This window comes from Balearica regulorum, chromosome 4 (genome assembly GCF_011004875.1).
Source record: "Balearica regulorum gibbericeps isolate bBalReg1 chromosome 4, bBalReg1.pri, whole genome shotgun sequence".
NCBI classification, from domain to species: domain Eukaryota; kingdom Metazoa; phylum Chordata; class Aves; order Gruiformes; family Gruidae; genus Balearica; species Balearica regulorum.
Window position 1 is genome coordinate 72,879,187 of NC_046187.1, and position 27,858 is coordinate 72,907,044.

Sequence of the window (27,858 nt, forward strand, 5' to 3'; positions counted from 1 at the left end):
TATTACTATTACAAAATGTATTACTATTCCCCACAAAATGAAGTGATAATGGACTGCAGTATTTAGATGCTATAATTCACACTAAGTAGTATTTCATTCCACAAACAGTGTTGTCATGTAAAAAGGGGTGATACAGAAAGTGAAATACTGCTTACTGGAAAATAGGTCCACATATTGACACTACTATATGTTTTAAGATTAAAATTGGTTGATACTGAAGAATTTATTTGTACCTTGCTTTACAGGTTCAAGGTTTGTGGAAATTATTTTGCACATTAGAGCTTCCGCTTCTCAAAATTCTGGCAGGTATGAAAGTTCAGTTCAAAATATGAATCTTCACTTGTTTCACACAGCTGCTGATTATGCTCAGGTAGAAAGTCTTACCTCAGAATACTAAATATTGTCTTAGTCTCATAACAGCTGTGTGAGTTTGTTTCCATTTTACAGTATAAGAAGCATGTAAGATTGAAATTGTCAATTGCAAGTGTTCTCAGTATATAATTGTGTTTACAGTGATGGAAACACACAAAATACATGTGAACAAACAAGAACTGAAAAAAACATCAGAGATTCTGGGGGTAAATTTTGTCTTTATTTTTTCTTTTGGAAATTGTATAGCATAATCTTTCTGCTTTTACCGATGATAACTGATTAAAAAGAGGAGGAATCTTTTTCTTTTGTTTGAGGTTTTTGAGTATTTTCATTATTATAAATATAACTAATGATATTTACATTTAAGATACTTCCGTATTTATTTAGGTAAGCAAAAAAGAGACATTTGCTTCATTAGCCTTGCCCCAGAACTGAGATTGCTTTGTAAAAGGCACAGGTCCTTTTGGGTTATGTGTTGTAGAGTAAAAATTGTAGTGACTCTTTCTGAACTTACAGTTATCAGTAACTGTCTTCCTGAGAAGGGATAGATATTTCTATCTCTCTTTGTAAATAAGACACTCTTTACAACTTACGTGTGCCGAGAGTTCTAAGTTTGCCATTTCCCCATTGATAAAAATAACTACAAGAGAATCCTATTTTGTAGCATAAAATCTGACTAGATGATCACAGGGGTCTGACAGATTATTAATTTACCAGAATAATTTGCATAGCTCTATCTCAGATCTCTATAGTCTTCAGTAAACTATTTTCCTACAAATTTTGGTACTTTTAATACTGTAAATCCCCTTCCCAAATCATGGAGAAATACAGATTAAACAGTATATAAGCAATCTAGTAAACCAAATGTTGATAGCCAGTAATGACTGCACATTGTAATCAAGTACTCTATTTTTAAATAGAAGTCCAATGTACTCATTAACCTAGAAAGTAGCAGATATTGAAGAAAATAATGTAAACAGAATAATTCTGATGTACTAATTTATAGTTGCGACTCAAAGATCTTGAACAGGAAGCTCATCAAGTTGCTGGAGAACGATTTCTTTTGACCAGCAGTAGTCAGCTCAGAGAGGTAATATTTATACTACTATTATTACATACGTTGTCAGTTCTGTAAGTTGTTATTAACAGAAGAATTATAAAGCATATAAAATTGTCCTTACAACTTCAGCATTCTTTTTTCAATATTAATTATATTATTTTCTGATTTTAATGGAGTTTTTCATAAATCTGGCAATGTTGGATAATCTGTATTTGAATGTATTTACATAAATTATGCATTTGATTTTAGTAAATACACTACTTTTTCAATAGCTCAGAAATAAAAAAATTATCTTTTCAATTCTCTGTTAGTTCTCTTTGCTACAGGATGCTCAGTTTTCCTTGAAGTGTTTTTTCTAGACGTAAGTTCAGGCACCAAATATTTTTCCTTTCTGTTTCAGCACTCGAAATGCTGAAACATTTCTCTTATGTTTTTTCTTACTGTAGGTACTATTTGAAAAGTTAAAACTGCATACACTGTGTGAGAAAGTTCACAGAACTGAAATGCAACAACTTGTGTCCACCTCAGAAGTTGTGGTGAGATGGGGAGGAGTTTTAAAACAATCTGCATGATTTAGCAAAACTTCTAAGTTATGTTCCAGTGAAATAGTCATTTGTGTAAAGTTTTCCTAACCATCCTGATTTATTTTTTTATTGTACTAACCACACTTTATTTATGGCAGAAATGAAAGGTGCAGTCCATTAGATACTGTGGCTAAACTTTAGTTATAAACCAGGTTAAAAACTTTGGTACCAGCATGCATGTATGACCATCTCCCTCAAAGGAGGGAGACTTTCTTACTGGTCAGAGTTTGGTAGCTCAGTATGACTGACTGGTTGGGTGAAAGAGACCACTGGTGAAAGAAAAGAACAGGAATGTAAAATCTGCTGGTGAAGGAAACAGTAACCCAGACTTTCTCTTTGCCATCAGGAGATTTAGACTCAAACCATGTTGTCATCTTTTTATGGACTCTTAACTCATTCATTCATAATAAGTAGAGAGATCTGTAGGAAATTATTTGATACCTATGGTTTGAATTGGGAGTGGTCGCTTTCTTTGTATGCTCTAGTATTTCACTTGTGTGCGTGAATTTTCCTCAGGCTTATTTTTTCTCTGTGGAGATGCGTGTCTTCAGTAAGAGCCAGTTGCAGGATCTTGATAGAATCTTATTCCCTTGTAGCCATAATGACCAAACAGTTTAGATACTTTGATACACCTGTACAAGGGATCAAATATATCTTCAGATTCAGTGCAATAAATATTGTGCATATAAAGCTTCTCCAGTTTTTTCTTCTGTTAGTGTTGGAGCAGATAATTTTCAGCAATGCAGATGTTCATGTGTGATCCCAAACTTTTGTCTAAAAATGATGAAGTCAAGACCAAACTGCAGACTTCTTGGTGACTTGAGACAAATGTAGATGCCCCTTTCTTTTCATAGAATCATAGAATTATTTCAGTTGGAAAAGACCATTAAGATCATTGAGTCCCACTGTTAACCTAGCACTGCCAAGTCCACCACTAAACCACGTCCCTAAGCACCACCTCTACACGTCTTTTAAATACCTCCAAGGATGGTGACTCAACCACTTCCCTGGGCAGCCTGTGCCAGTGCTTGACAACTCTTTCAGTGAAGAAATTTTTCCCGATATCCAATTTAAATCTCCCCTGGCACAGTGTGAGGCCATTTTCTCTTTTCCTATTGCTTCTTTACGTGGGAGAAGAGACCAACACCCACCTGGCTACAGCCTCCTTTCAGGTAGTTGTAGAGAGTGAGAAGGTCTCCTCTCAGCCTCCTTTTCTCCAGGCTAAACAACCCCAGTTCCCTCAGCCGCTCCTCACAGGACTTGTTCTCCAGACCCTTCACCAGCTTTGTTGCCCTTCTTTGGACACACTCCAGCACCTCCATGTCCTTCTTGTAGTGAGGGGCCCAAAACTGAACACAGCACTGGAGGTGCGGCCTCACCAGTGCTGAGTACAGGGGGACAATCACTTCCCTACTCCTGCTGGCCACACTATTTCTGATCCAAGCCAGGATGCTGTTGGCCTTCTTGGCCGTCTGGGCACACTGCCGGCTCTTATTCAGCCAGCTGTTGAACACCACCCCCAGGTTCTTTTCTGCTGGGCAGCTTTCCAGCCACTCTTCCCCAAGCCTGTAGCGTTGCCTGGGGTTGTTGTGACCCAGGTGCAGGACCAGACACTGAACCTTGTTGAATCTTATGTAACTGGCCTCAGCCCATTGATCCAGCCTGTCCAGATCCCCCATTGATCTCCAGCAGATCAATGCTCCTGCCCAGCTTGTTGTTATCTACAAACGCACTGAGGGTGTACTTGATCCAGATCACTAATAGATAATTTTGTTAAGGTAATAATAGTAATGGAATTCCTTTTTAGAAGAGAAGCCTCTGTGTAGCTGCACCTGTTTCTGATTTGTTGCCACAATTAGTTTACATGGGAGTCAAACTAAAGTACACAACTCATTGATGAGAATGAACACCTCTAGGGAAGGTAGAAAGGGAGTCTTTGTTTCTCCTGTGTGAAACAGGAAATTCAACTTCTGGACCAAGTGTCTGAACTACCAGATACAATCTCTGAGGTAATGTCAACTCTCTAACCAGAAAAAACACACACTGCTCAAGGAGAAGGACGTCTCATAGATCAAATATGTAATCTTGGAGAGTGACAAAGAGCCTTGGGAGATGGGAGGGATCAGTGAAATAGAATGCATGTCATCTTTTTGTGGGAACGTAAGATTTGTTGCAGTGATCAAAGCAGTGCTTTTATCTAGTCCAACACTCGGTTTCCAACAACTGCTGAGACTACTGCTGAGACTTGGATATTTAGAGAAAGATAGGCTGAAACCTTCCAATAGATAAATACTAGATAATTAATATGTTGTCTCTCCCTGATAGCAAGAAAAGAAATATATCCTTTTAAATCTCCATTCTGGTACAATTGCATCTATTTTTCACCCTGAACAGATATTTTTGTTGTACTTATAAATATCCAATCTCTTTTTTAATAATTTCATTCTTTTTCTTAACAAAGTTTTATGGCAATCAAAGTAGTCAGAAACATGGTTTATTTTATTGATTTTATTGATATGTGTGTATATATGTATTATTTTGTATAATTTTATTGTGTTCTGTCTTGCATTGATGCTATCTAGTACAAAAAATAAACAAAGGACCATAAGTAACACATACACACACACCCATGCCCCAGTATTTTCAAAGTTGTTGTGGAAAAGTTTTTATGTCTGCATGGGTTTTTTTTTTTTCCCTGTCTGGGACAGGAAGGGAAATGAAATGGGAAGGGGTAATCTCCAGCTCTCCTGCTGAAGGCAGGAAAGAATGAAGGCTTCCTTGGGCCTCAGGTGAGATAGCTTAAAGGACATTATTCTTTAGCCAGTATTTTGTCCATTCAGCTTGGCAAGGAAATTTCCTCCTCCAGAACTTATTCTGTTAAGATTGTTAAATAATATAACTCAACAGAAAAGTATACCAGTAATTCATGTTCTTTATTTTGCAGCTAAATAAGTTGCAAGATCTTCATCCTTTGCCTAAGATAATTTTAGAATACCGTCAGGTAAGCTGATTTTTTTCACATAATGTAGTTGCACAGAAGCAAACTTAGCAAGAAAGTAACATATTCACAGCTAAATAAATAAAAAAGTTGGCTCTAAGTTCATTCAACTCTTCATTTAAATTCTGAAGTTGTAGATATGCTTAAGATTTTTAAAATTTAATGTTTATGCTTCTGTTTTGCACTATGTTAGGTTATACCTAGCAAACAAGTCTGTTGCAAAAACAATTGGAAAACTTCACTATTAAATTTGTCTCATGCTGTAAAGCACAGTTAGAGCGAAACATGTGCGTTTTGAGTTTTGAAGAAATACTCTGCAGAAAGTGAAGGAGAGAAATAGCTATGGCGTTTGTTAGGTGACAAGCCTCCTGAAAATCCAAACTGACTAGTTAGTCTGCTCTCACACTTAATGTTTGGGTTTTCAGTGGATGAGTTTCCAAGATTAAAAAAAAAAAGTATGGGTTTTTTTTTTTTGTGTGTGTGTGGCTTTTTTGTGTAGTTTATTGACCTGGGGATATAAGATGTAAAAGAAAAAATTCCAATAGTTCATTTATTAGTATCTGCAAAGACCTGGCTTTAGGATATAACCGAGCACTTACCTAACTTATGCTATTTAGTCAAACTATTAGTGAGTATGCATCCATTATTTACTAATATAAAACTGTCTTTTAAAAAAAGTCTACAAAACAAATTAATATGCATTTGGAAATTAAGATCCTTAGTTTGAGAAATCTCTTATTTTTATAAATAAGCATTTATTTAAACTTTTATGTAATTTAGGTTCATAAGATGAAATCAACTTATGTGGATGGACTACGAACGTGCATGAGAAAGGTAAAAATATAAAAAGTAGCCTGTAAAATATGGTATTTCAAATAAATCATAAAAGGATGTGAAATGATTGTAGTGGTTACAGTTTAAGAACTTTTATACATACAAAATTATAAAGTATTTCTTCTTGATTTTGTATTCCTGATTGCAGTGAGTTTTTATTACTGACATATTAAATAAAATTTAGATGTTTGTCTTCATCCTTTTCTTTATGGGGATATTTACTTTACTTGACTACAGGGATTTATTTCCTCTACATGGAATCAGACAGGAACTGTGACTGGCAGACTTTCAGCCAAACATCCAGTAAGTGACCTTATAAGAAGATTTACATTTTAATTAGAATTAAAAATTAACATTATTTATATAAAATATATGATGTTTTTGACACATTAAATGTTCATTTTCATCTAAGTCTAGCAGTTGCCATACTGTATGTAAATGGTAGACAGAAAAAGTTTATTAAATGGGTGTTTTACTTTAGAACATTTATTCTTATGAATATTTTCTGTTATCTATGTATCAGAATTTAATATTACCTGAAGTAGAGGGGTAGAATTGTGAGCCATGCATGCACCCTCCAGACTTATCATAGAATCATAGAATACCAGGTTGGAAGGGATCTCAAGGATCATCTGGTCCAACCTTTTTGGCAAAAGCACCGTCTAGACAAATGCACGGCCTAGACAAGATGATCCAACACCCTGTCCAGCTGAATCTTACAAGTGTCCAATGTTGGGGGATCCACCACTTCCCTGGGGAGATTATTCCAATGGCTGATTGTTCTCATGGTGAACAATTTTCCTCTAGGGTCCAGCTGGAATCTTCCCCAGGAGTAACTTGCACCCATTACCCGTCGTCTTTTCCATGTGACCCCTTGTGAAAAGGGAGTCTCCATCGCCTTTGTAGCCACCCTTTAAGTACTGGGACATGGTGCTGAGGTCCCTAAGCCTTCTTTTCCCAAGGCTGAACAAACCCAGTTCTCAGCCTTTCCTCCTACGGCAGGCTTCTCAGTCCTTTGATCATCCTGGTGGCCCTTCTCTGGGCCCTCTCCAGCCTGTCCACCTCTTTTTTGTATAGAGGGGACCAAAACTGAGCACAGTATTCCAGGTGGGGCCTGACAAGTGCTGAGTAAAGTGGGATAATGACTTCTTTATCTCTGCTGGTGATGCCCTTGATGATGCAACCCAGCGTCCTGTTGGCTTTCTTTACCGCTGCAGCACTGTTCACTCATATTGAGCTTGTTGTCCACCAGGACCCCCTAGGTCCCCTTCCACAGAGCTACTCTCCAGCCAGGCAGATCCCAGTCTGTGCTGCACTACTGGATTATGTTTTCTCAGGTGCAAGACCTTACACTTGTCCTTGTTGAACTCCATAAGGTTCTTGTTAGCCCACTCTTCCAGCCTATCCAGGTGTTCCTGCAGGGTGGCTCTCCCGAAGTGTCTACTTCCCCACTCAGTTTGGTATCATCTGCAAATTTCATCACGGTGCACTTAATCCCATTATCCAGATCAATTCTGAAAATAGTAAACAGCGTTGGGCCCAGTATTGATCCCTGGGGGACCCCACTTGTGACAGGTTGCCAGTTTGAAAAGGAGCTATTTACCACCACCCTCTGGGTCTGGCTGACAGTTCCCCACCCACCACGTGGACCACTTGTCTACTGTCTGTGCAGGTACTAGCCTTAAGCTTCACGGGTACAAATGGCGTTAGAAGCTTCCTGCAGTCTTGGGAGAAAGGCCACAGTTCTATCTAGGAGTAGAGATGTTAGACATAATGGTTATGTTATGACCTTTTTGCATGTGAGGGCTCATGTGGCTCTGACTGGTATGGTGACTTTTGGAGTTCTGGCAGAAACCTGTCCTGGGAGGTTCTCATACTCACACTACTGGTGACTTTCTTAGCTCTTCTTTTACTGATCTTCACAGTTCAAGTTTCATTCACATCTTCTTACCCTCATGGTACATATTTCCGTACAATTCGTCATCAAAGAGTTTATAGGAAGTGCTTATGCTTTTTGATGAGTAAAAAAACCCAGTGTGTAGGATTCTGAATTAACAATGGAGTGGAGGAGTGTTACTGCTGCTCCCACTTCTCGTGCACCCAGATGGGGGAAGTGATGGGAGAGAATGGAAGGATGCTCATGAAGGTCACAACTTGCTAAATATTCTGATGTGATGCACAGGCACTTACAAGTCAGAGCTGAACAGACAGCTGTCTTGAACAACTATATACAACACAAAGTGACCTTTGGCCCATCATGCTAAAAATGACACAATATCTACTCTTCTTAAAGGTTGTTTTTCTCCAAAATAATGCTGCTAAAGTTAGCATCCAGGGTTGCCTAAGGCTGTTTTTTCCTTATAAGGAAAAACATTGGCATGGCTTGTTTTGTGTGAAATGTTTATGGAACTTATACCATCTGTTTCTGAATCATTTATTGATATAAAAGATATACTGCAGTGCCCAGTCACTTTACTAAGTGGTAAAGGATTGGGAAGATTCTTGCCAGAAATCATAAATATTGTAGATATTTTTGCAGTTACTATGATGTTATGTCAAATTATAGCTGAATATTTGCTGAGGTAGTTTATTTTTAACTGTGTTTTAAAATGCTTTAAGGAGTGATTAAAGCAAGAGAGAAGTGTAAATCAGATAAAGTGAGAATTGAAATAGAAAAAACATCCCATTTACTGCAATGGTTGTGGGAGATGGGGTTCAAACAAAGGTCTCTTTATCTTTCATTTGTTTTGTAAAGGTAATGGATCTATCTGTCCTCTTTTCTCTAAGGCATTAAATGGAGTCTAGGATGGATTTACAGGTTTAAGGAGAAATGACCAGACATTAGGTACAGAGCAGGATTTCTTTTTCAGATAAACCCTTCTGTGATCTTTCAGATAAATCCACATCTTTTGTATTAATTATGTATATTTTTGGCTTTATTTGGGTTTCTCTCAATAGATAAGCTTATTCACTTGTGTTGCAGCAACTTAGAGGGAGTTTCTTGGTAGAACTTTACTTCAGTGGCTCTCCATCTATACATTTATTTTAGTTAAACTGTGCACTCCATTTCTTTTCATTTGGTTTATTCTTCTACGATGTGTGCTGCATAATTAACACATTTCTCAGAATTAACAAAATGTTATATAATAATATAATACATTGTTAAACAGGGATACATTTGATATTGTAGTCTCCTGCTTTGGCATTGTAACTGTTTGCTACTCCATGAGAACCTGCGTATCTGAAACCTAAAAGTAAATATAAACCCTAAAATTCTTCAGTCAAATTATTTTGTAATATATCCATAGGCTAGTTATTTTTTCCACTGTGTAATGGATTGCTTATGACTATTAGGGGAAGTTAATTAGGTTTAGTATTTGAATATGTTATTTTTAATTAATTTTTGTATAAATATATTAGTCTTGTCTACGCTAGGATACTCCTTTATTATATTGTTCATAGATAACTTTCCTATTAAATATATTTATTACATTCATAAAGACTTGCTTATGTTCTCCAAACCTACCTTAAAATACCACTTTCCAGCCTCTCACCTTTTCAAGCAAAAATAAGTCATGACAGAGGTGGAAAGACATAAAGCCAATTAGGATCAAACCTCTTTCAGAATGAACAGAGAGAAATCCTAACGTGAGATGTAACGATTGCAGGTAATTGGATGTTATAATTTGGTTTAAGATGTACTCTTCAGTGCTAGAATCAGATATTCTGTGTTAAGGTTTTTTTTTTTCCTCCAGGCTTTTGCAGCAGAGAGAACTGAAATGCTACTAATGAGTTTGCACTTCTCATTTCAGAAGATGTTTGTATCATTAAACTAAAAAAGCATAAAGTAGTGGGCTTCAGGGGGCATTTCCTTCCTTTTAGTAACAAAAAGTTATGCTGAAGATAAATAAAATTTTTTACCTTCTCAGGCAAAGTAAAAAAAAAAAATCCTATTTCTCCCCAGGAGAAATGCTTTTACTAGCTTGTCTAAAAAGGCAAAGAAATAAAATAATTAAACCTGTCAATCAAAGAAGCATGCTAGCCTTTAGTTTGGAAAGCAGGAATGTAATTTGAAAGAGAAACTAATTAGGGTATGTCAAATGTTAATGTGCTTAAAAAAGGACCATAAAAACCCTGAAATATTGAATATACCTCAGTCTCTCCAACAGATATAAGTAATATTTTCTGATAGTGAAAGCATGATAGAGAATTGCATGCTTGTTTATTAGAAACTATGTGTTACTAATAACGTTTGGAATATGAAAAATAAGTTACCCATCTGGTTTTCATTCCAATGGGAGAGACAATCTCTTGAATTGGCCTCTGAGCAATTGCTGTCAAAAATGAGTCTGCTCTGTCAATTAACTTAGCAAACCAGTTTTTCTGATTATCCACACTGTCTCTGTATTACTTCCCTTCTGGGCTGTCTTCTGGAGCAAATGGACTAATTCTCTGTGAGATAAAACTTAGATGTAGTTTTGGAATAGTTTTGGGGTTGTTTATGGACATAATGGCAGGTTGTCTTAACAAAGATGAGAACGTCTGCGTTTTCTCGGACCTTTGCATCAAAGCAATTTAGTGTCATATTTTCTAGTCAGTACAAACTACTATCACTCAAATGAGCTGATATGCTATTAGAGAAAGAGTGCACATGCCATTTGTTGTGATTGGTCTGTCTTCTCTGAGTATCTCTTGTATTCAGAATGTATTTTTGTGCCATGTTTCTTTTCAGTGCACTTATTCCAATATTCTTGAGTCATATGCTAATTATGACTACACTAATAGCACTAAAATAGTATCTCATTTTATGAGTATTTAGAGTTTTGATGTTTCTACAATCTCTTTTGTTACTGCTTTATTTTTTCAGAAGTATTTTAGTGAAGGCTTTAGCATTTAAAGAAACTGTATTTGCAATTTTGGAGACAGAAGTTCTCTATTTCCTCTCTTTCTTCCTCACTCATTGTGGTTTTTGTTTTATGATAGGGAAATCTTACTTAACAATGAGTGAATGAGCATGTTGACAAGACTTTAATTCAGTTGCATTCATGATGAAAATTTACACGATGTTAACATTACAATAGGATGTTCTTAGTTATTGGTGTAACAACTAGAGAATGAAAAGTCACTGTTAGTCGTATCATAACACTCATGTCTGATGCTTCGGAACATCATCATGTTGATTTAATATCCAAATGCAGAAATAAGGTTTCTGCATCATAGACCTTTGTTCCCTTATGTGGTGGGTTGACCCTGGCTGGGGGCCAGGTGCCCACCAGAGCCGCTCTGTCACTCCCCTCGTTCACCAGACAGGGGAGAAAAGGTACAACGAAAAGCTTATGGGTCGAGATAAGGCCAGGAAGAGATCACTCACTAATTATCGTCACGAGCAAAACAGACCGAACTTAGAGAGGGAATTCATCTTATTTATTACTAAGCAAAACAGAGTAGAGGAATGAGAAATAAAACCAAATCTTAAAAACACCTCCCCCCACCCCTCCCATCTGCCCGGGCTCAACTTCACTCCCGGCTTCAACCTCTGCCCCCCGCCCAGCGGCACAGGGGGACGGGGAGTGGGGGTTACGGTCAGTTCCTCACGCGGTGTTTCTGCCGCTTCTTCATCCTCAGGGGGAGGACTCATCGTTCCCCCGCTCCAGCGTGGGGTCCCTCTCACGGGAGACAGTCCTTCACGGCCTTCTCCAACGTGAGTCTCCTCCATGGGGTGCAGACCTTCAGGACCAGACTGCTCCAGCGTGGGGTCCCCCACGGGGTCACAAGTCCTGCCAGCAAACCTGCTCTGGCGTGGGCTCCTCTCTCCACAGATCCACAGGTCCTGCCAGGAGCTTGCTCCAGCGTGGGCTTCCCACGGGGTCACAGCCTCCTTCAGGTGCCTCCACCTGCTCCGGTGCGGGGTCCTCCATTGGCTGCAGGTGGAATCTCTACACCCCCTCATCCTCCCTCCATGGGCTGCAGGGGGACAGCCTGCTTCACCATGGTCTTCACCACGGGCTGCAGGGGGATCTCTGCTCCGGCGCCTGGAGCACCTCCTCCCCCTCCTTCTTCACTGACCTTGGTGTCTGCAGAGTTTCTTACATCTTCCCACTCCTCTCTCTGGCTGCAAAAGCTCTCCCTAACTGTTTTTTTTCCTTCTTAAATATGTTATCACAGAGGCGCTGATTGGCTTGGCCTTGGCCAGCGGCGGGTCTGTCTTGGAGCCGGCTGGCATTGGCTCTGTCAGACACAGGGGAAGCTTCTAGCAGCTTCTCACAGAAACCACCCCTGTAGCCCCCCTGCTACCAAAACCTTGCCACGCAAACCGAACACACCTTAGCATCTTGAGTGCACGTAGTATCCTTTTCTATGATACATGCATGACTTTGGCATTCTCTGTAGTAATGCTCCTAATTAGTATAAATTCATTAACCTCATAGTTATCCCAGAAGGCCAACCATGTCCTGGGCTGCATCAAAAGAGGTGTGACCAGCAGGTCGAGGGAGGTGATCCTGCCCCTCTACTCCACTCTTGTGAGACCCCACCTGGAGTACTGCGTCCAGCTCTGGGGACCCCAGTACAGCAGAGACATTGAGCTGTTGGAGCGAGTCCAGAGGAGGCCACGAAGCTGATCAGAGGGCTGGAGCATCTCTCCTATGAGGACAGGCTGAGAGAATTGGGGTTGTTCAGCCTGGAGAAAAGGCGGCTCTGGGGAGATCTAATTGCGGCTTACCAGTTTCTGAAGGGGCCTACAGGAAAGATGGTCGGGGACTGTATATCAGGGAGTGGAATGACAGGACAAGGGGTAATGGGTTCAAGCTGAAGGAGGGTCGATTTAGATTAGGTGTTAGAAAGAAATTCTTCCCTGTGAGAGTGGTGAGGCACTGGAACAGGTTGCCCAGAGAGGTTGTGGAGGCTTTGGGCAATGTGGTCTAGTGGAGGGTGTCCCTGCTTGCAGCAGGGGGGTTGGAACTAGATGATCTTTAAAGTCCCTTCCAACCCAAACCATTCTATGATTCTATAGAGAGTGTGGTGTATCCAATACCTGAATACATAAGGTTTTCTATTTGGCTCAGTAAAGCTTGGAGCATCATCTGGGCTGTAATTCTGTAGTAACAAGGGCAGTCCAATCATGTATAACTTCTCTTCTATTTGAGATTATCTTTGTATGTAAAATTGTTCTGTGTGTTGTTTAAAGAAAGATAGTGTAGCTAATATAAATGTGCTTCTATGCAGTAATCAACACACAAAATGCTTGCATTTTATTTATGCAGGATAGGATAGGGAGTCTGTAATTATTTCTTCTACAAACTAAACATAAGAACAGAAATATAGAGAGCAATTAAAATTAACAGCTCAAAACTGAAAGTTTCTATACAACTCAGAATAATATCAGCTAAAGTATTTTTAGCACATTATGAAATATTGACTGTGGAGGCTGAATTCCTCCTCCTGTCTCCTTTAGTTTCCGGCAAAAACCTCCTCAGAGAAGCTTAGGCTTGTAGAAATGGGAGAAAAAAAGTTCCTATAAAAATTTCCTGTGCTAGAGAGATGATGGCACTGCATACTTCCACTTGTTTCATTAAAATTCAAAGATACTACATTTCAATACACTATGTATAAATTAAATTGTCAGCACTTGAGTGCCTATTGCTGTTGAGTGGTTAAGGTTGGTTATATGCCGATTCATTTTATCCTTTGAATGGTCTTTGCCAGCAATGTTTTGGCAATGCTGCAGATACAAGCCCAAACTATGAATTGATCATGTTTTAGAAATTCATGCTGGAATGTAGCTAGTGCTACTGCCAGGTTACTTTTCTCTAATATGAATGTGACTGGAGCACATAGCTATCAAGAAACAAAATTAGAGTCATCTTTCATCAAAACAAGTGATTTTTTAGCTATGTAGCTTTCACTACCTTACAAATTAAAAGGTGTTTTAAAGTGAAGACATTATAGTAATATTGGGATTTTTAGATACACTTTTAGGAAATACTCAAAGCTTGAAGACTTAAGTTCCAAGAGGACAATTTTAAAAAAAAAAGGCACACAAATTCTGTCTTGTCTTACAAGCTCTCAAAAGTGATAGGTGTTAGTATATTCCTCTAATGGCTAAAATCCTTTTTGCAGAGACAAAATATAGTCTAATTGATCTCAGCATAGGTTTCATTATGTTTTAATATAACAAAAGTATTTAAATAGTTTATTTTGCTATGCTGTGTTCTTCTACTGTACATTGTTCTTCTCCCATTCTGTATCTCAGTCAGCAAAAATTGCTTCAAAAAAACTGAGAATTCTGACAAGACAGAAAATGAAGGAGACAGAAATGAAGAATGATATTAAGAGAATAGATTATAGGGGAAGATCAAAAGTTAGGTACAGCAAAAGAGACTTCTTGTCTTGGTGGATGGTCCAGTTTTCAGACAGTATGGATTTTCAAAAGCTTTGTCATTAATATCCCAAAGAATTTCAGGAAAATTATCTCTGCATCTCTACTTGCCTATTACATTCAGCTTTCTCTGCTGACAGTTCTTTTTTTTCTGTATCAATAAGTGGAAAATTTGCCAATTCTTTATTTCCTCAGCATTCTTTTATGAAACCTCAGGAAATTTCACCCAGAGTTTTGAAGATGGGTGCACTCTCTGAGGTTAGGAACAACAGCAACGAAAAAGTAGTGATTTGTATAAGGATCACTGAAGATAGAATAGGACAGAGGTCATCTTGCTCACTCCCATGTGGCCTTGTTGTCCTTAGTTCTCCGGTACTAACATGATCATCTGCTGGCTGTGGCTCTTAGGAACTTGTGGTTAAGGACCACTTTCATCAAATCAAGAATTGTCCTTTCCTCACTGTGAGCAATGAAAGAGACATTGGATATTTAGGTTTCCTTTAACTCCTTCAATCAGCCTCCTGTTCACAGTCTTTTGTAGCCTTTTAAGAGGAATTCCCTGCCAACATATGCTCAGTAAATTCCTCAGTATGTGGAACAATCTTGTTTGAGATGCTAAATTTTACCCTTTCTTTAATCAACTGTCACATGTTTTCATTAGACAGTAAATTCCTCCAGTCTGTAAATCTTGTCATTTTGTATGTGTTTTAAGGTCTAGTATTTGTACCTTTGGGCAATATTCCCTTGACACCGTTTACTTTAAAGCTATAATATACAGCTAACATACAACTAGTATAATATTTACTAGCTCCAACTGTCACTCAAAGGGTTGTTATCTCTATGCCTTAGCACTATTTTGTTTTACCAAAACCAAATCATGCTTCTCAGAGTTCATCCCAGAGTTTAACAGCCTCCCATGTTAATGAACATCAGTTTATCAGAGCTTATGTTCTGAGTATAATTTTCTTTCAGCAAAATGAAATGAAATAAGAATTAAATTTAGTCAGTTTATGTATGGGAAACAAAAGCAGTCTTTGTCTCTTTGAAAGATGCATAATGCTGCGTATATACAAACTCCCTTGCTTGCTGTGCAAAGGTTAGTAATCTGTCACTATATAACCAAGCATCTGGGGTGAGCCCATGATTTGACAAAAGAATTTGTCACAGAACATGTCAAATCAATGTTAGTAAAATAAAATATTTTTTATTATTTTAAAAATCACTCACTGAGCCCTTTCTGATTAGTCGTGGGAAATCAAATACACTATTCTTGTGGCCAATTCTCTAAAGTACAAGTCAGTATTTTGGGTTGTCCCTTTCTTCTTCCCTTGTATTCATTTTGAAAGCTGCTTCAGCTTCTGGGATGGTGATGAATTACTTCCAAGTCTCCCACTTGACTGACATCTAAAACCTTGATAATTCTGTGCTGCTGGGTAGGGCAAGAGGGGAGTGCATTACCTTTGAATGATTGTTCACTGCTGAAAAACAGTAACTGGTACCAAAAATAAAGAAATCTTTTACCAGAAGTCTGTCTGATTCTGTGGGGGTTTTGACAAGGAAAATAGATGTCTTTAATTTTTAACTAGCCACTAGGTGGCAATTGCAGACAAGTCAAGATTTGCTTAGGAATGCATGTACACATACATACCAGGCTGGTATTGCTACAGTGACCTTGTTAATTTTATTTTTTTCTCTATTTATTGAGCTACACGCTGTATTTTAAAAATTAGATCTTCAGACTGTTTTGAAATTGTGTCTCATACAGAAGCCAGAAAATAACTTTATTCCTTTACAATAATAAGTGCTGCTATGGACAATAGTTAAATATGGCAATTTTCCAAAAGAGAAATCAGGAAGGGTTATTTTATTTATTTATGCTGTGTAATTTCTCATGAGTGAGTTGCCACCAACTTTGGAGGTGCCAGACAAATGAGTGAGTTTGATGTTGTGAGTGCCCTCAGGGCTCGAAGTCTTGTTATCCTTTGCAAGAATACTACTTTGGGCAGTGTGCAGTTTTCCTCACTATTTCTCCAGCAGCTTTGGCCTTCAACAAAGGAGCAAGCTTGCTGGTGGTTTAAGGAAGTAGCTCACTGAACTTGTACTTACATTTCTTTTCAGATTAACTGAGCTATGAGAGCACAATTTAGTGATCGGTGCAGTCCAATGTAAAGCAAGCAAAAACAACTGAAAAAGAAGGAAAAGGAGTGAGAAAATTTTGAAGCAGCAAATAAACAGGGGGAAAAATCCACTACAAGAATAAAAAGAAAAAAATAATTAGAGATATAGAATATAAAGCTCAAAGGACTTGTCGTCTACCTATATAGTATTGTTGTAGTGTTTCATTGTGTAGAGCTGAGGTCTTGTTCAAAGAGAGCAGTTGTGGTCTAATTATTTTCATAAACTTTCTGGAGAAGAAACTACTAAGAGAAAGTCCAGAAACTTTTGGACTTAGAATGCTTTGGGTTTTGCTGGAACATCTAGATAAACTAGAATTTTGCTGCTCTGAACTTTTTCAAGCAGATGAGAAACTCTGTAAATTTCTTCAAGTATTAGGAAATAATTGATTTCCTGAAGCAACAGCTATGAGTGATTAAATCTGACATGATCACATTCCCAGTAAATATTCTTGCTTATAAGAAATGCAACTAGTTTCTGCTGTTTGCTGGCATTGGTAGCCACAGTAAAATAATGTTTAATTCCTCTATTGTCTTTATTTTGCTCTAGTGTTTGGCAATATGCCTCACTGTTACAGCAGGTGGATTAGTCGCCACATCAAAGGATATATATGTTATAACTTGGTCTAACTGCTTCCTTATATCTGTTCAGTCTAAGTCCTTGGCTGTTTTTGATCTTCCCTTGTGACACATTCGTAGTATATATGTTTTTGAATGGATACTCTTAACTCAGTAGTAAGTTTTATCTCTGGTCTTATTTTGAAATAAGTTCCTAGATCAGTGCAGGAATTAATAGAATCAAATGTCTGTAAAAACAGTCTGCAGCCACCTCCGTGAATTTGCATTTCTTTCAGTAACTTACTGTTGTGTTTTGGTTTTTTTTCTGTTCCCCTCCCTGCAGTTTGTATGTCTTCAGACAGACATATTCCATAGATATCTAGAAATGCAAATCTGAGCAGTTAGTAGATTAGATAGTCGTTTTCTAGTAAGAAAGAATATACATATGACTATAGATGCCTTTCTATACATATATAGGCATCTATTTTAAGGAATTATCAGGATTGACTGAGGTTATGTGCTCAAAAAATAGCATTTTATGCTACTGAAAATGTATGTGGAGAGGGAGAGAGAGAGAGATGGGTTAGCTGAATCAATATAAATAACTGAAAAGGGAATTTAGCATAGGAAATATGATCAACAACCCTACCTGACATACAGTAAGAAATAATTAAAATGCACTACCAGCCTCTATGATTAGGTGAAGTCTAACTATACTAACTTCAAAGGTAATTTATCTAATAGATATATGTATACTGTAATCTTTTGAAAGAACCAAAATAACATACTGGTTTTTAACCTAGGAAGGAATACGAAATCAATTGCAAATGTAGATGTAGAATTTTGGATACCAAAAATGGGAAGCTCAACAGAAAGTGTAACTGATTTAGAATAAACTCATCAAACCAGGAACTGTATATAATTTGCTGGATTTTGATTAGGTTTTGTTTTCATTGATAATGCTACTCTTCTTTGATAAAATGAATTTCCTTATGGATTAGAGCATCCTTTTTGCAAGGCTTGAATGCTTTATGAGAAAGCTGTGTTTGTGAGGCTCGAAAAGCAACATTAAGAGTCCATCAATTCTGAGTCTCCTTGCCAAAGTGAAGTCTGTCATTGTTTCCAAATGGCTCTGCATACGGAAGCGAACAGCATAGGCAAGAATCTACAGTGTCTTCATCTGAAACAACAGGCAAACTTTTGACAGAGGTATTTTCAGAACCAAGAAAACAGATTTCTAACCTATGCTAAAACACCAGAGTAAGGAATACATCAAGATCATTAGTCAGGACAGATTATAGTGGCAAAAAAATCAGATTATGGAGGTAGGAGGTAAGAAATCAGAAGTCTTTTTTTCCAACATGTACAGTTTTAATCTAGTGTTCCTAGTAAAATTTTTTTTTTCTGCCATGCCTATGCTCCCTGCTTTTCCAGCATGATGTTTTCTGAAGAGTTTAACTAAAAAGAGTGATCCATCAACCATTTAGATGCTGAGAAAATGTGTCAAGTAACTGAAATTTTGTAAAAGAGGTGATGAATTGATGAAGTGCTAGGTTCCTGTGTGGTAGGTCTACTGCCAAGGAAAGCTGTCAGCTTTGGACACCCAGGCAAAAGACAGCCAGTCTGTGTTTATCATACTCAGAGTGACTTTAGTGCACATCAGATTCAGTCCTTTTTTAAGTTTGATAACTATATTATAAAATTTAATCTTTAATGATTTAAAGCTTGTAGCGGGGAAAAAAAGAAGGGTTTCACTGACAAAAAAAAAAGGTGAAAAAGAAAAGGGTAGAGTTGTAAGGCTGTGGGTTTTTTCAACTTTCTACCAGTTGTGACCTGAGATTCAACAAGGTTCAGTGTCTGGTCCTGCGCTTGGGTCACAACAACCCCAGGCAACGCTACAGGCTTGGGGAAGAGTGGCTGGAAAGCTGCTCAGTGGAAAAGAACCTGGGGGTGGTGTTCAACAGCTGGCTGAATAAGAGCCGGCAGTGTGCCCAGACGGCCAAGAAGGCCAACAGCATCCTGGCTTGGATCAGAAATAGTGTGGCCAGCAGGAGTAGGGAAGTGATTGTCCCCCTGTACTCAGCACTGGTGAGGCCGCACCTCCAGTGCTGTGTTCAGTTTTGGGCCCCTCACTACAAGAAGGACATGGAGGTGCTGGAGTGTGTCCAAAGAAGGGCAACAAAGCTGGTGAAGGGTCTGGAGAACAAGTCCTGTGAGGAGCGGCTGAGGGAACTGGGGTTGTTTAGCCTGGAGAAAAGGAGGCTGAGAGGAGACCTTCTCACTCTCTACAACTACCTGAAAGGAGGCTGTAGCCAGGTGGGTGTTGGTCTCTTCTCCCACGTAAAGAAGCAATAGGAAAAGAGAAAATGGCCTCACACTGTGCCAGGGGAGATTTAAATTGGATATCGGGAAAAATTTCTTCACTGAAAGAGTTGTCAAGCACTGGCACAGGCTGCCCAGGGAAGTGGTTGAGTCACCATCCTTGGAGGTATTTAAAAGACGTGTAGAGGTGGTGCTTAGGGACGTGGTTTAGTGGTGGACTTGGCAGTGCTAGGTTAACAGTTGGACTCAATGATCTTAATGGTCTTTTCCAACTGAAATAATTCTATGATTCTATGAAAACCATAAAAAATGGAAATTTCCATTTATATAATCAAGTAGTTCTTATTAATTTTGTTGCAGCTTTACAAACATTATTTATGAAGCTTGAATGTACATTTTTGCATGCATTTTCCCTAATCAAGACAATACAATTCTTTTTCTCAGAGCTTGCGTTTTAAGACATAATTCACCAGCTAACTACAATTTCTGCAAAATATTTGTTTCTGTCTTTAATGTTTGAATTTTAATATTATACTACAAGTGTACTTTATATAATATATATATATTAAAAATTGCTTGGAATGAAACTGGCTATGGCTTACTGCTGCCTCATACCATTGAAGGCTTCAATTCTATCTCAGAAATCATGTGAAGTAGAGAGAAAGCAATGGGTTAGCACTGGGATACATAGATTAATTAATTAAAATAATGTTATAAAAACAGAATCATAGAATCACAAGGTAGTTGAGTTTGGACAGGACCACTAGAGTTTGTCTAGTCTACCACCCCAGCTCAAAGCAGGGTCCTCTAGAGCAGGTTTCTTGGGACCATGTCTAGTCGGGGTTTGAATATCTCCGTGGATGGAGGCTTCACAACCTCTCTGTGCAACCTGTTCCAGTGTTTGACCACTGTCACAGTAGAAAAATTTTTTTCTTACATTTAAATGGAATTTTCTGTAATTGTTTGTGACCACTGCCTCTTGTCCTGTCATTGGGCACCAGTGAGAAGAATCTTGGTCCATCTTCTTTACACCCTCCCATCAGGTACTCTGAGCAGAGAGGAAGGATCACCTCTCTTGACCTCCTGGTGACACTCTTCCTGATGTGACCCAGGATGCCGTTGGCAGGCATTGGGCAGGCATTCAAACAGGCACCAGGCTCATTGCTAGTTCATGTTCAACTTGTTTTTCACTGGGATACACAGGTCCTTTTCTGCAAAGCTGCTTTCCAGACAGTGAACTCTGATAGCCCATTTCTCCAGACTCCTGAGGTCACTCTGAATTGCAGACCAGCCATCTGATAGATCAACTACTCCTCGCAGTTTAGATTGTCTGCCATCTTGCTGAAGTTGCACTCACTCCTGTTACCCAGGTCATTAATGGAGTTGTCGAGCAGTATTGGCCACGGGGCCACTCCACTAATGCCTGGCCTCCAGCTAGTCTTTGTGCCACTCATCAAAACCCTTTGAACCTGGCAGTTTAGCCAGTTTTCAGTCCACCTCACTGTCCACTTATCTAGCTTGTACTTCATCAGCTTGTCTGTGAGGCTTTTATGAGAGATTGTTTTGAAAGCCTTGCTAAAGTCAAGGTAAACAACATCTGCTGCTCTCCCTTCATCCACCGAGCTAGTCACTTTATCACAGAAGGCTATCATTGGTTAGGCACGATTTCCCCTTTGTAAATTCATCCTGAATACCCCAGATCATTTTCATGACTTTAATATGTTTGCAAATGTTTTCCAGGATTATTTGCTCCATCACCTTCCCAGGAACTGAGGAGAGGCTGATTGGCCTGTAGTTTTCTCCATCCTCCTCCTTGTCCTGGAAGAAAGGAGTGACACTTGCTTTCTTCCAGCACTCAGGAACCTCCCCTGATCATCACAGCCTTTCAAATGTAATTGAAACTGGGACCTTGGCTTCATCTCTCCTGCCCATTGGAACCTCTGGAAATTAATTTTGGATTATGATGGTGGTTTTTGTATGTGTTTTGTTTTGGGGGTTTTGTTCATTTGTTTGTTTCTTTAACAAATGCTAGGGTTTTTTTGTTAATAGAAATAGAAGAGCTTGAATTTTTTCCCCTCCTTTAGAAATAATGAAGAGAGGTATTAATAATTAACTTTCACAACCAGCTTTTCCATGACATTGTTTTAAGTATATTCCTTCTTGTCTGTTGGAGCATAATTGTTCAGAGAGCAATTTTGTTTCTCTGTAACTTCTAGTAAGATATGGATGCCCTTTTCTAACAATAAGGGATAACAGTCATAGCTCAGATTGGATCTGTGAAGTTTTTGCAGAAGTATACTTGAAATAAATATATAAAAGCAAAAATATAGGCTGTGTTATGTAGTCCAAGGTGGTAATAGTCGTTTACCAAAGCCGTGTCAATGTTCCACTTCTGATACAATAAAACTGTTACCTAATTTTCAGCTCAAGCAAAGGAAAGTTTTCCATTTGGAAGTCTCTTCTGAGATTGTCTCCTTATTTCTCCATCCTTTTAAATATCTAAAGTAAACTTATCTCATCATATTGGATAATCTGAATCTTAGAAAACATCATCTCCAGGAGAATCTTAGGTGAACTCGTTGTAAGTATGTGTCATAGATAGATCGAACTACCCACTGGAGATTCTTGTCTTTGTCTACTGACTATAGAGGGATTCTAGACAGCTAGTTTAGACCAACGACTAGCCTAAAGACATCTAAAATTAGATGAGAGGAATCTATTAAGCTATTCCAATAGCTTAAAGATGAATGTTACCGCTCTCATGTTTCTTGAGTTTCTTCTTTTCTGAAGATTTATTCAAATTATGAGTTGTTAACTAATTTACAAGTGAAAGTACATTTTGCACTTGCAATTACTTACTAGCGTTTTTCAGAATTATTAGTAACACTTCTAAAATTGCATTAAAAGCAGACTTTCTGCATATGCTGTCAGTGAAAACAAGACGGCAATATAGTGATTTATTTTTACCCTCATAGATAGGTTTTGAAATAAATCTTTATTTATTTCAATTTGTAAATTTTGAAGCTAACGAGTTAAGGAACAATAATCTGAGAGTAACTTTAAACAACTCTTTAACCTGTGCTGGAGGTTATCTTATTAAGTACATGTCAGTACAAGTATAGAGCCCAATGAAAAGTCCATACAATGATCTCTACCATTAAAATGATTCAAGTCAGAATTAAAATGTTATTATTTTGTTTTTTAAATGTGCAAAATTAGTCTCCCATATTCATGTCCAAGTACGTAATAAAGGAATTAATTTTCTAAATTTCTGAAAATCTACTAGCTTCCATGGCTGCTTAAACTGCACAGTATTCATACAAACAAGCACTGATCCTCCCCAACTTATTGATAGAAATCGCTAGTTATCAATAGAAATGTTAGGTTTGCACACAGATTAAATAACATATATTTCAAAATGTGGTTAATAACATTACAATAAGCATTGCCACAACTGTATTTTTAAATATTTCTAGAAAGTGAAGAATAAAATATTAAAGATGGCGAGTGTTTCTTCTGGATCAAATTTCATATTGATGGACTGAGAGCAGTGTTCCTAGTTTACCCATGCTGTGAAAATATTATGTATATTATGTAGCAGTTTCCTATCTCTCTCTCTCTGTATATGGTGCTGTAGTTCAACTTTAATACATTTAATTGTAGATCTTTAAGGGTGATATTCAGACTAGAAATGATAGTGTTCTGTTTTGAGGGTTTTGTTCTTTCTGCTTTAAATTTCAGTAGCTTTTGCGGTCTGATTACATCCCTCTTAAATTTATAATAACAATTTTGAGTTCAAAATTACATCAAAAATTATCATTCTGATTTGGAAATTATATAGCACTATTCACATCTCCTGAATCCGCAGTATTACATATTTTTAGGATTTTCATCTAATTCCTGAACCACTTGCAAATTCATTGCGTGGAATGACAAAAATTGAGCTTGATACACATTATCTCTTGTCATGTGTTACCTTTCTAGATGAAGAGGCATAATGACATGAAATAACAGAAGGAAGCTATCATGTTTTCATGCTTTACTGGAGGCATATGAACTCAGATGTTTTAAGAAAAATCTTCTGTTATTCCTAGTCCTGCATGTTTGTTGATAAACTTAGTTCTCACTTTTAACCTCGACTGACATGCTGTAGTTAATAAAGAGCTGCTCCTTTATTTTATCATGCATTTCAAAAAAGTGGGAATAGGTATTAGAAAAATTTCTAGAGGCTGAAGAAGAATCTGCTCCCTTAGTTTAAGGCAGGGTTCACATGTACTTTCCTTGAAAGTAACGCACCATATCTAAAAAATACAGGTTAAAATAAGAAGAAAATTATTTTTATAGGGTTAGTAATTACGTTCTATGGTGCATCCAGAGATTAGGATTTGGAAAAGCTGCCAGTGAGAAACCATTCTTACAAGCTTCCAATTTTCAAGGAAGAGCAAATATTCAAAAGTATCTATAGTTACAGAAGTGTGAAAATTCCTTAGAAAGGCAAAGTGGTTCATCTTATTTATTATTTAGGGAAAAACTCATTGGCATTAGTATCACTGATGTTCTTATGCTGCTTATAAGATGTTAATATCTATGTTTTCATAAACTTTAACTTAGTAAGCATTATTATTATTATTATTTGTAGAACATTCAAGGTATCTCTAAACATCCAGTTAGAATTACAAAGAAACAGTACGTAAAAGGTAAACTATGTTTTTATTAATATGAAAATGCAATTTTGTGTAATTATTTTACCGAGTTATATTTTAAAGCAGACCAATAGCTCCAGCATTAAAGAAAAGAATAGATTATTGATGCTTAGTTATACATAATAATTTAAACCAATTTCTTTCTGTTGGTTGTTCCTGCAAAAAAATTGTGATTTCAGCACTGATCTAAATAGTCACAAACTTTTAGATTTTTTTATTGCCCATGACTATCTCTCAGTTCCTTTTTCCCTGATGAAATTACACATCTTAACTCCATTAAATATCCTAGGGGTGATTTTGTGTGCATCCAGCTCATAAGGCTTTTCCTGAGGAGATGTTAAAGCTGGGTCATTTTAATCAAACTTGCAACTAAAGACCAATAGTTAGTCAGATGTGTTGGTTTTGATAACAGAAGTGGATTTAAGGCAGATGATTCAGAAAGAGTCAAAGTTAAGTCTAGAAAAGCATGACCCAAGTGATAAAGAGAGAAACCCACAATAGTAGACTCAAATATAAGAGAGATTTGCTGACATAAACTCTCCTTCTTGAACGCCTACAGCCATAGCTGGGAAATGCTGCTCATTTGTTGCACTCGGTTCTCAGATAAGGGCAGGCTTGCTTTTCCATAGCTGTTCACTCCCTGTGTTTCAAATAATACAGATCATAAACCAGGAGTCTGTGGAAGACAATGTAAAACTTTGACAGCAGTTTTATCTACCTGTTTAATTTTTATGTGTAATTTTTAAAATTGTTCTAAAAAAAAGTGTGGGCAGTTGCTGTGTAAACCTGAGCTGCCATGCATAACTGGGACACATCAGCCTTTCTGGAAAAAGTCCAATCAATTTTGTTAATGATCTTATAATATGTGCTTCTCAAAAATGTATTTTGAAGTTTTTTCATTCCTGTATCAAGACATACTTATTTTTTTCCACTTTTATGCTGATCAGATTAATTCTGTTGTATTTCAAACCACCATCCCTTTCTACACCAAGACAAGTGGTATTCCCAGGATGCACTGAGTTTTAATACATTGTCAATGTACATTATTGCTTTGTGATATTATAGGGGATTTCTGTCATTAGAATTTGGTCGCCTATATCAGCCGTATGCTCTCAATATTGTATTCCCCTACCACCTGTAACCCAGAACTTGGTTATTAACACATTGCTGCAGGGTGTTCAAAGATGTGAAAATGTATTTTTTATTTCATCTCTATAGACCCTTCCTTATCAGAATGCCTCCTTTATGAAGGGACCTGTGAATAATGTTAGTTGTTGTAGATATTTGTTAGCTAGTCTTCTGGGAAGGGGTTAGTTTTGAAAAAGGAGAAGTAAGTGGTGCTGTAAGGAGGGCAGAGATAAAAATGTTGTACGTGACTGATAGAGTAAAATAATTGCAATGCTGGCAGCTGATGCTCTGCTAGGTTGCCTGCATTGCTATTTGTGTGGTTTTAGTTCTGTGTTTCGTATGTCATTTACAACCTCCTACAGTTGGACTGGGGTTTGGAGCTTAAATACCTATCTCCTCTCTAGGAAAAGAAGAGGAAATACTAACTATTTCCCCAAGAACATTGTTTGTTTCAAAACAAGGATATACATTTTTAGCAGCCGGTAAGATAGTATGTATTATTATTCTCATACATATTAATGTTTGCCGTTCTGTCATCTCTTTTTCCCCTCTCCTTTGGATGACATTATATTTTACAAGGCTGTCAAATCCCTTAGTATCAATTAATATTGTTATATGCTGTGTACTCCTTAGTGTGCTTTGCAAGTGGATGATATGTAAGCCTGGTCAGTAGAAACAAAGAGATAATAAGATTGACACCTGAAGATAATAAAGGAATGAGACACCTTGTGATTTGTAGCTGGAATATAACTTCTTCAGGATGAGCTTTTTACAGGCATCTGGTCTTTTGAGCACGAGGAAATGACTGAACAGACCAGGCTTGTGTTTTAATTAGTGATAGTTTGGTTAAAATTCAGGCATGTTTTTATTTTAGAGCAATAGATTTATTTTAACACTGTTTTCTAGATTTTTCCCATATTGAGTTAAGGATCCTTGCTGACTTATCAGCTGAACCAGAACTTTTGAAACTGTTCCAAGAACCTGAAACCACTGATATCTTTTCCACACTGGCTTCTCAGTGGTAAGACTAAATGATGCTTTTTTTTTTTATAGTAATTAGACAAAATAGTAAGAATAACATAAACTATTGTATTACTGTGTAGTGATAACAGAAGACAGTATTTTGCTACAGTATCTATTGTTAACACTATTTTAACACCATGAATTATAATTCCTTTCTGTCTTTCGGAGCCTTTTCTTCTCTACTGTGATAATTACCGTATGTCAAAATGCTGCAATCCAACTGACCAGTATCAGTCTGTTGACTAAAACTGGTGGAATAATATACTGTGAACAGTGCATGCTGATAACTTTCTCACTGTATTATTGTTCACCAGTTCTTTTTAAAAATCCAGAGCAGCAGTTACGTAGGTTATCCATCTAAAAAATCACAGAACAACTTTTCTCCGTAAAAACAGAAGCATTTTTTAAATGCTGCTTGGTTATCCAGTAGAAGTATTGGAATGAAATTATGTATGCACAAGAAACAGAGAGACTAGAGGTCATGGGATTCCTTTGAACTGATATGGTTTAGTGCTTCCATCTTCTGATGGATGATGTTAGAAAAAGTGGTACTTCAGCAATTAAAAAAAATGCTTCTTATCTCTACTCCCAGATTATTATTTAGTGAGCTCTTCAGCATGCAGATCAGAAGGTTAACTATCAAAAAAGAATGTTAGTTCATTAGCTATTTGAAAGTATTTCTTATTACTGTTTGTATCATAGTGATGCCTAAAAATCTTACTTGAGACTAGGACTCCCCTTGTGCTCAAAAATGCATGACCATTCAATAAGTGACAGGACAGATGTCAAGAAGCTTAGAGTTTGAACAGATAGGTCTGAAAAAGATTGAATAAAATGCTATGACATATAAGCAGATTGAACAGAATGATGTCATGTAAATGTCATGCAATTTTCATATTTTGTTTTTGTTCCTCTTTCTCTTTTAATATTTTATCTCCATTTTTTGTTGGAAGGTTGTTAGCTGAAAATGAAAGTGAAAATAGATATGAGAACATCAGTCCTGATCTAGCTCAATTCCTATCCTAGATTTTCTAAATTCTTGCAGACATAGCCTTCCCAACCACAGTATTTCCTACTCACTGCAGTATTTGCTAATATACTCTGAAGTAGTACAAAGAAACAAAATGGAGCTCAAATTATAATTAGTCTGCTACCAACAACTGAATCAGCTCTTGAGGCATGTGCATTCTGGGAGAGCACAACTCAAGGTCACAAACGTCCCAATGCATATAGCTATGGAAAGATCACATTTCTCTTCAGAGTCACTTAGAAGCTTCTATTGATATTATAATCAATTCTTAGCTCTAACATGATATCACTAGAACCTCGTGATGGAGTTAAATCCTTATTTTAGTTTGGAGGTATATTGCAAATGTATGCATGAAGATGAGTCAAATTTTGTCTCAACTCTGGGCAAGGCTCCAGAAATACCATTCTATTCAGCAACCTCACAGCTCTTGGCAGCCGTCAACCTCTTATAGTTGTTACACAGTAACTTTAAATGTAATGAAATATTACAGGCAAATATTTTTATCAGACAGAAGTGTCATGGTGTGTCTACAAAATCATTACATAATGACTCTGCTGACTCTTCTTTTAAGCTTCAGGAAAGCTAATGCTTGGAAGTAATTTTCTATTGAATATATTATATGATTGTTATTAATTACAGAAACATGAAGAGTGTGTTAATCTCATCTAACCTTGGACATCCGTTATATACCTGGA

The 27,858-nt window shown here is 37.4% G+C and overlaps 1 protein-coding gene across 1 annotated transcript in view; it reads left to right on the top strand.

Annotated features, from left to right (window-relative positions):
• The window catches only part of POLN (DNA polymerase nu), a 134,176-nt gene that overhangs the window by 29,052 nt on the left and 77,266 nt on the right, over window positions 1-27,858 (top strand). The window contains exons 9-18 of the mRNA XM_075752671.1: window positions 246-306; window positions 514-578; window positions 1,379-1,462; window positions 1,879-1,968; window positions 4,961-5,017; window positions 5,795-5,848; window positions 6,086-6,151; window positions 23,919-23,976; window positions 25,515-25,592; window positions 26,017-26,131. Of these exons, the coding sequence (XP_075608786.1) occupies window positions 246-306; window positions 514-578; window positions 1,379-1,462; window positions 1,879-1,968; window positions 4,961-5,017; window positions 5,795-5,848; window positions 6,086-6,151; window positions 23,919-23,976; window positions 25,515-25,592; window positions 26,017-26,131 (728 nt within the window). The remainder of the gene's footprint in view (window positions 1-245; window positions 307-513; window positions 579-1,378; window positions 1,463-1,878; window positions 1,969-4,960; window positions 5,018-5,794; window positions 5,849-6,085; window positions 6,152-23,918; window positions 23,977-25,514; window positions 25,593-26,016; window positions 26,132-27,858) is intronic.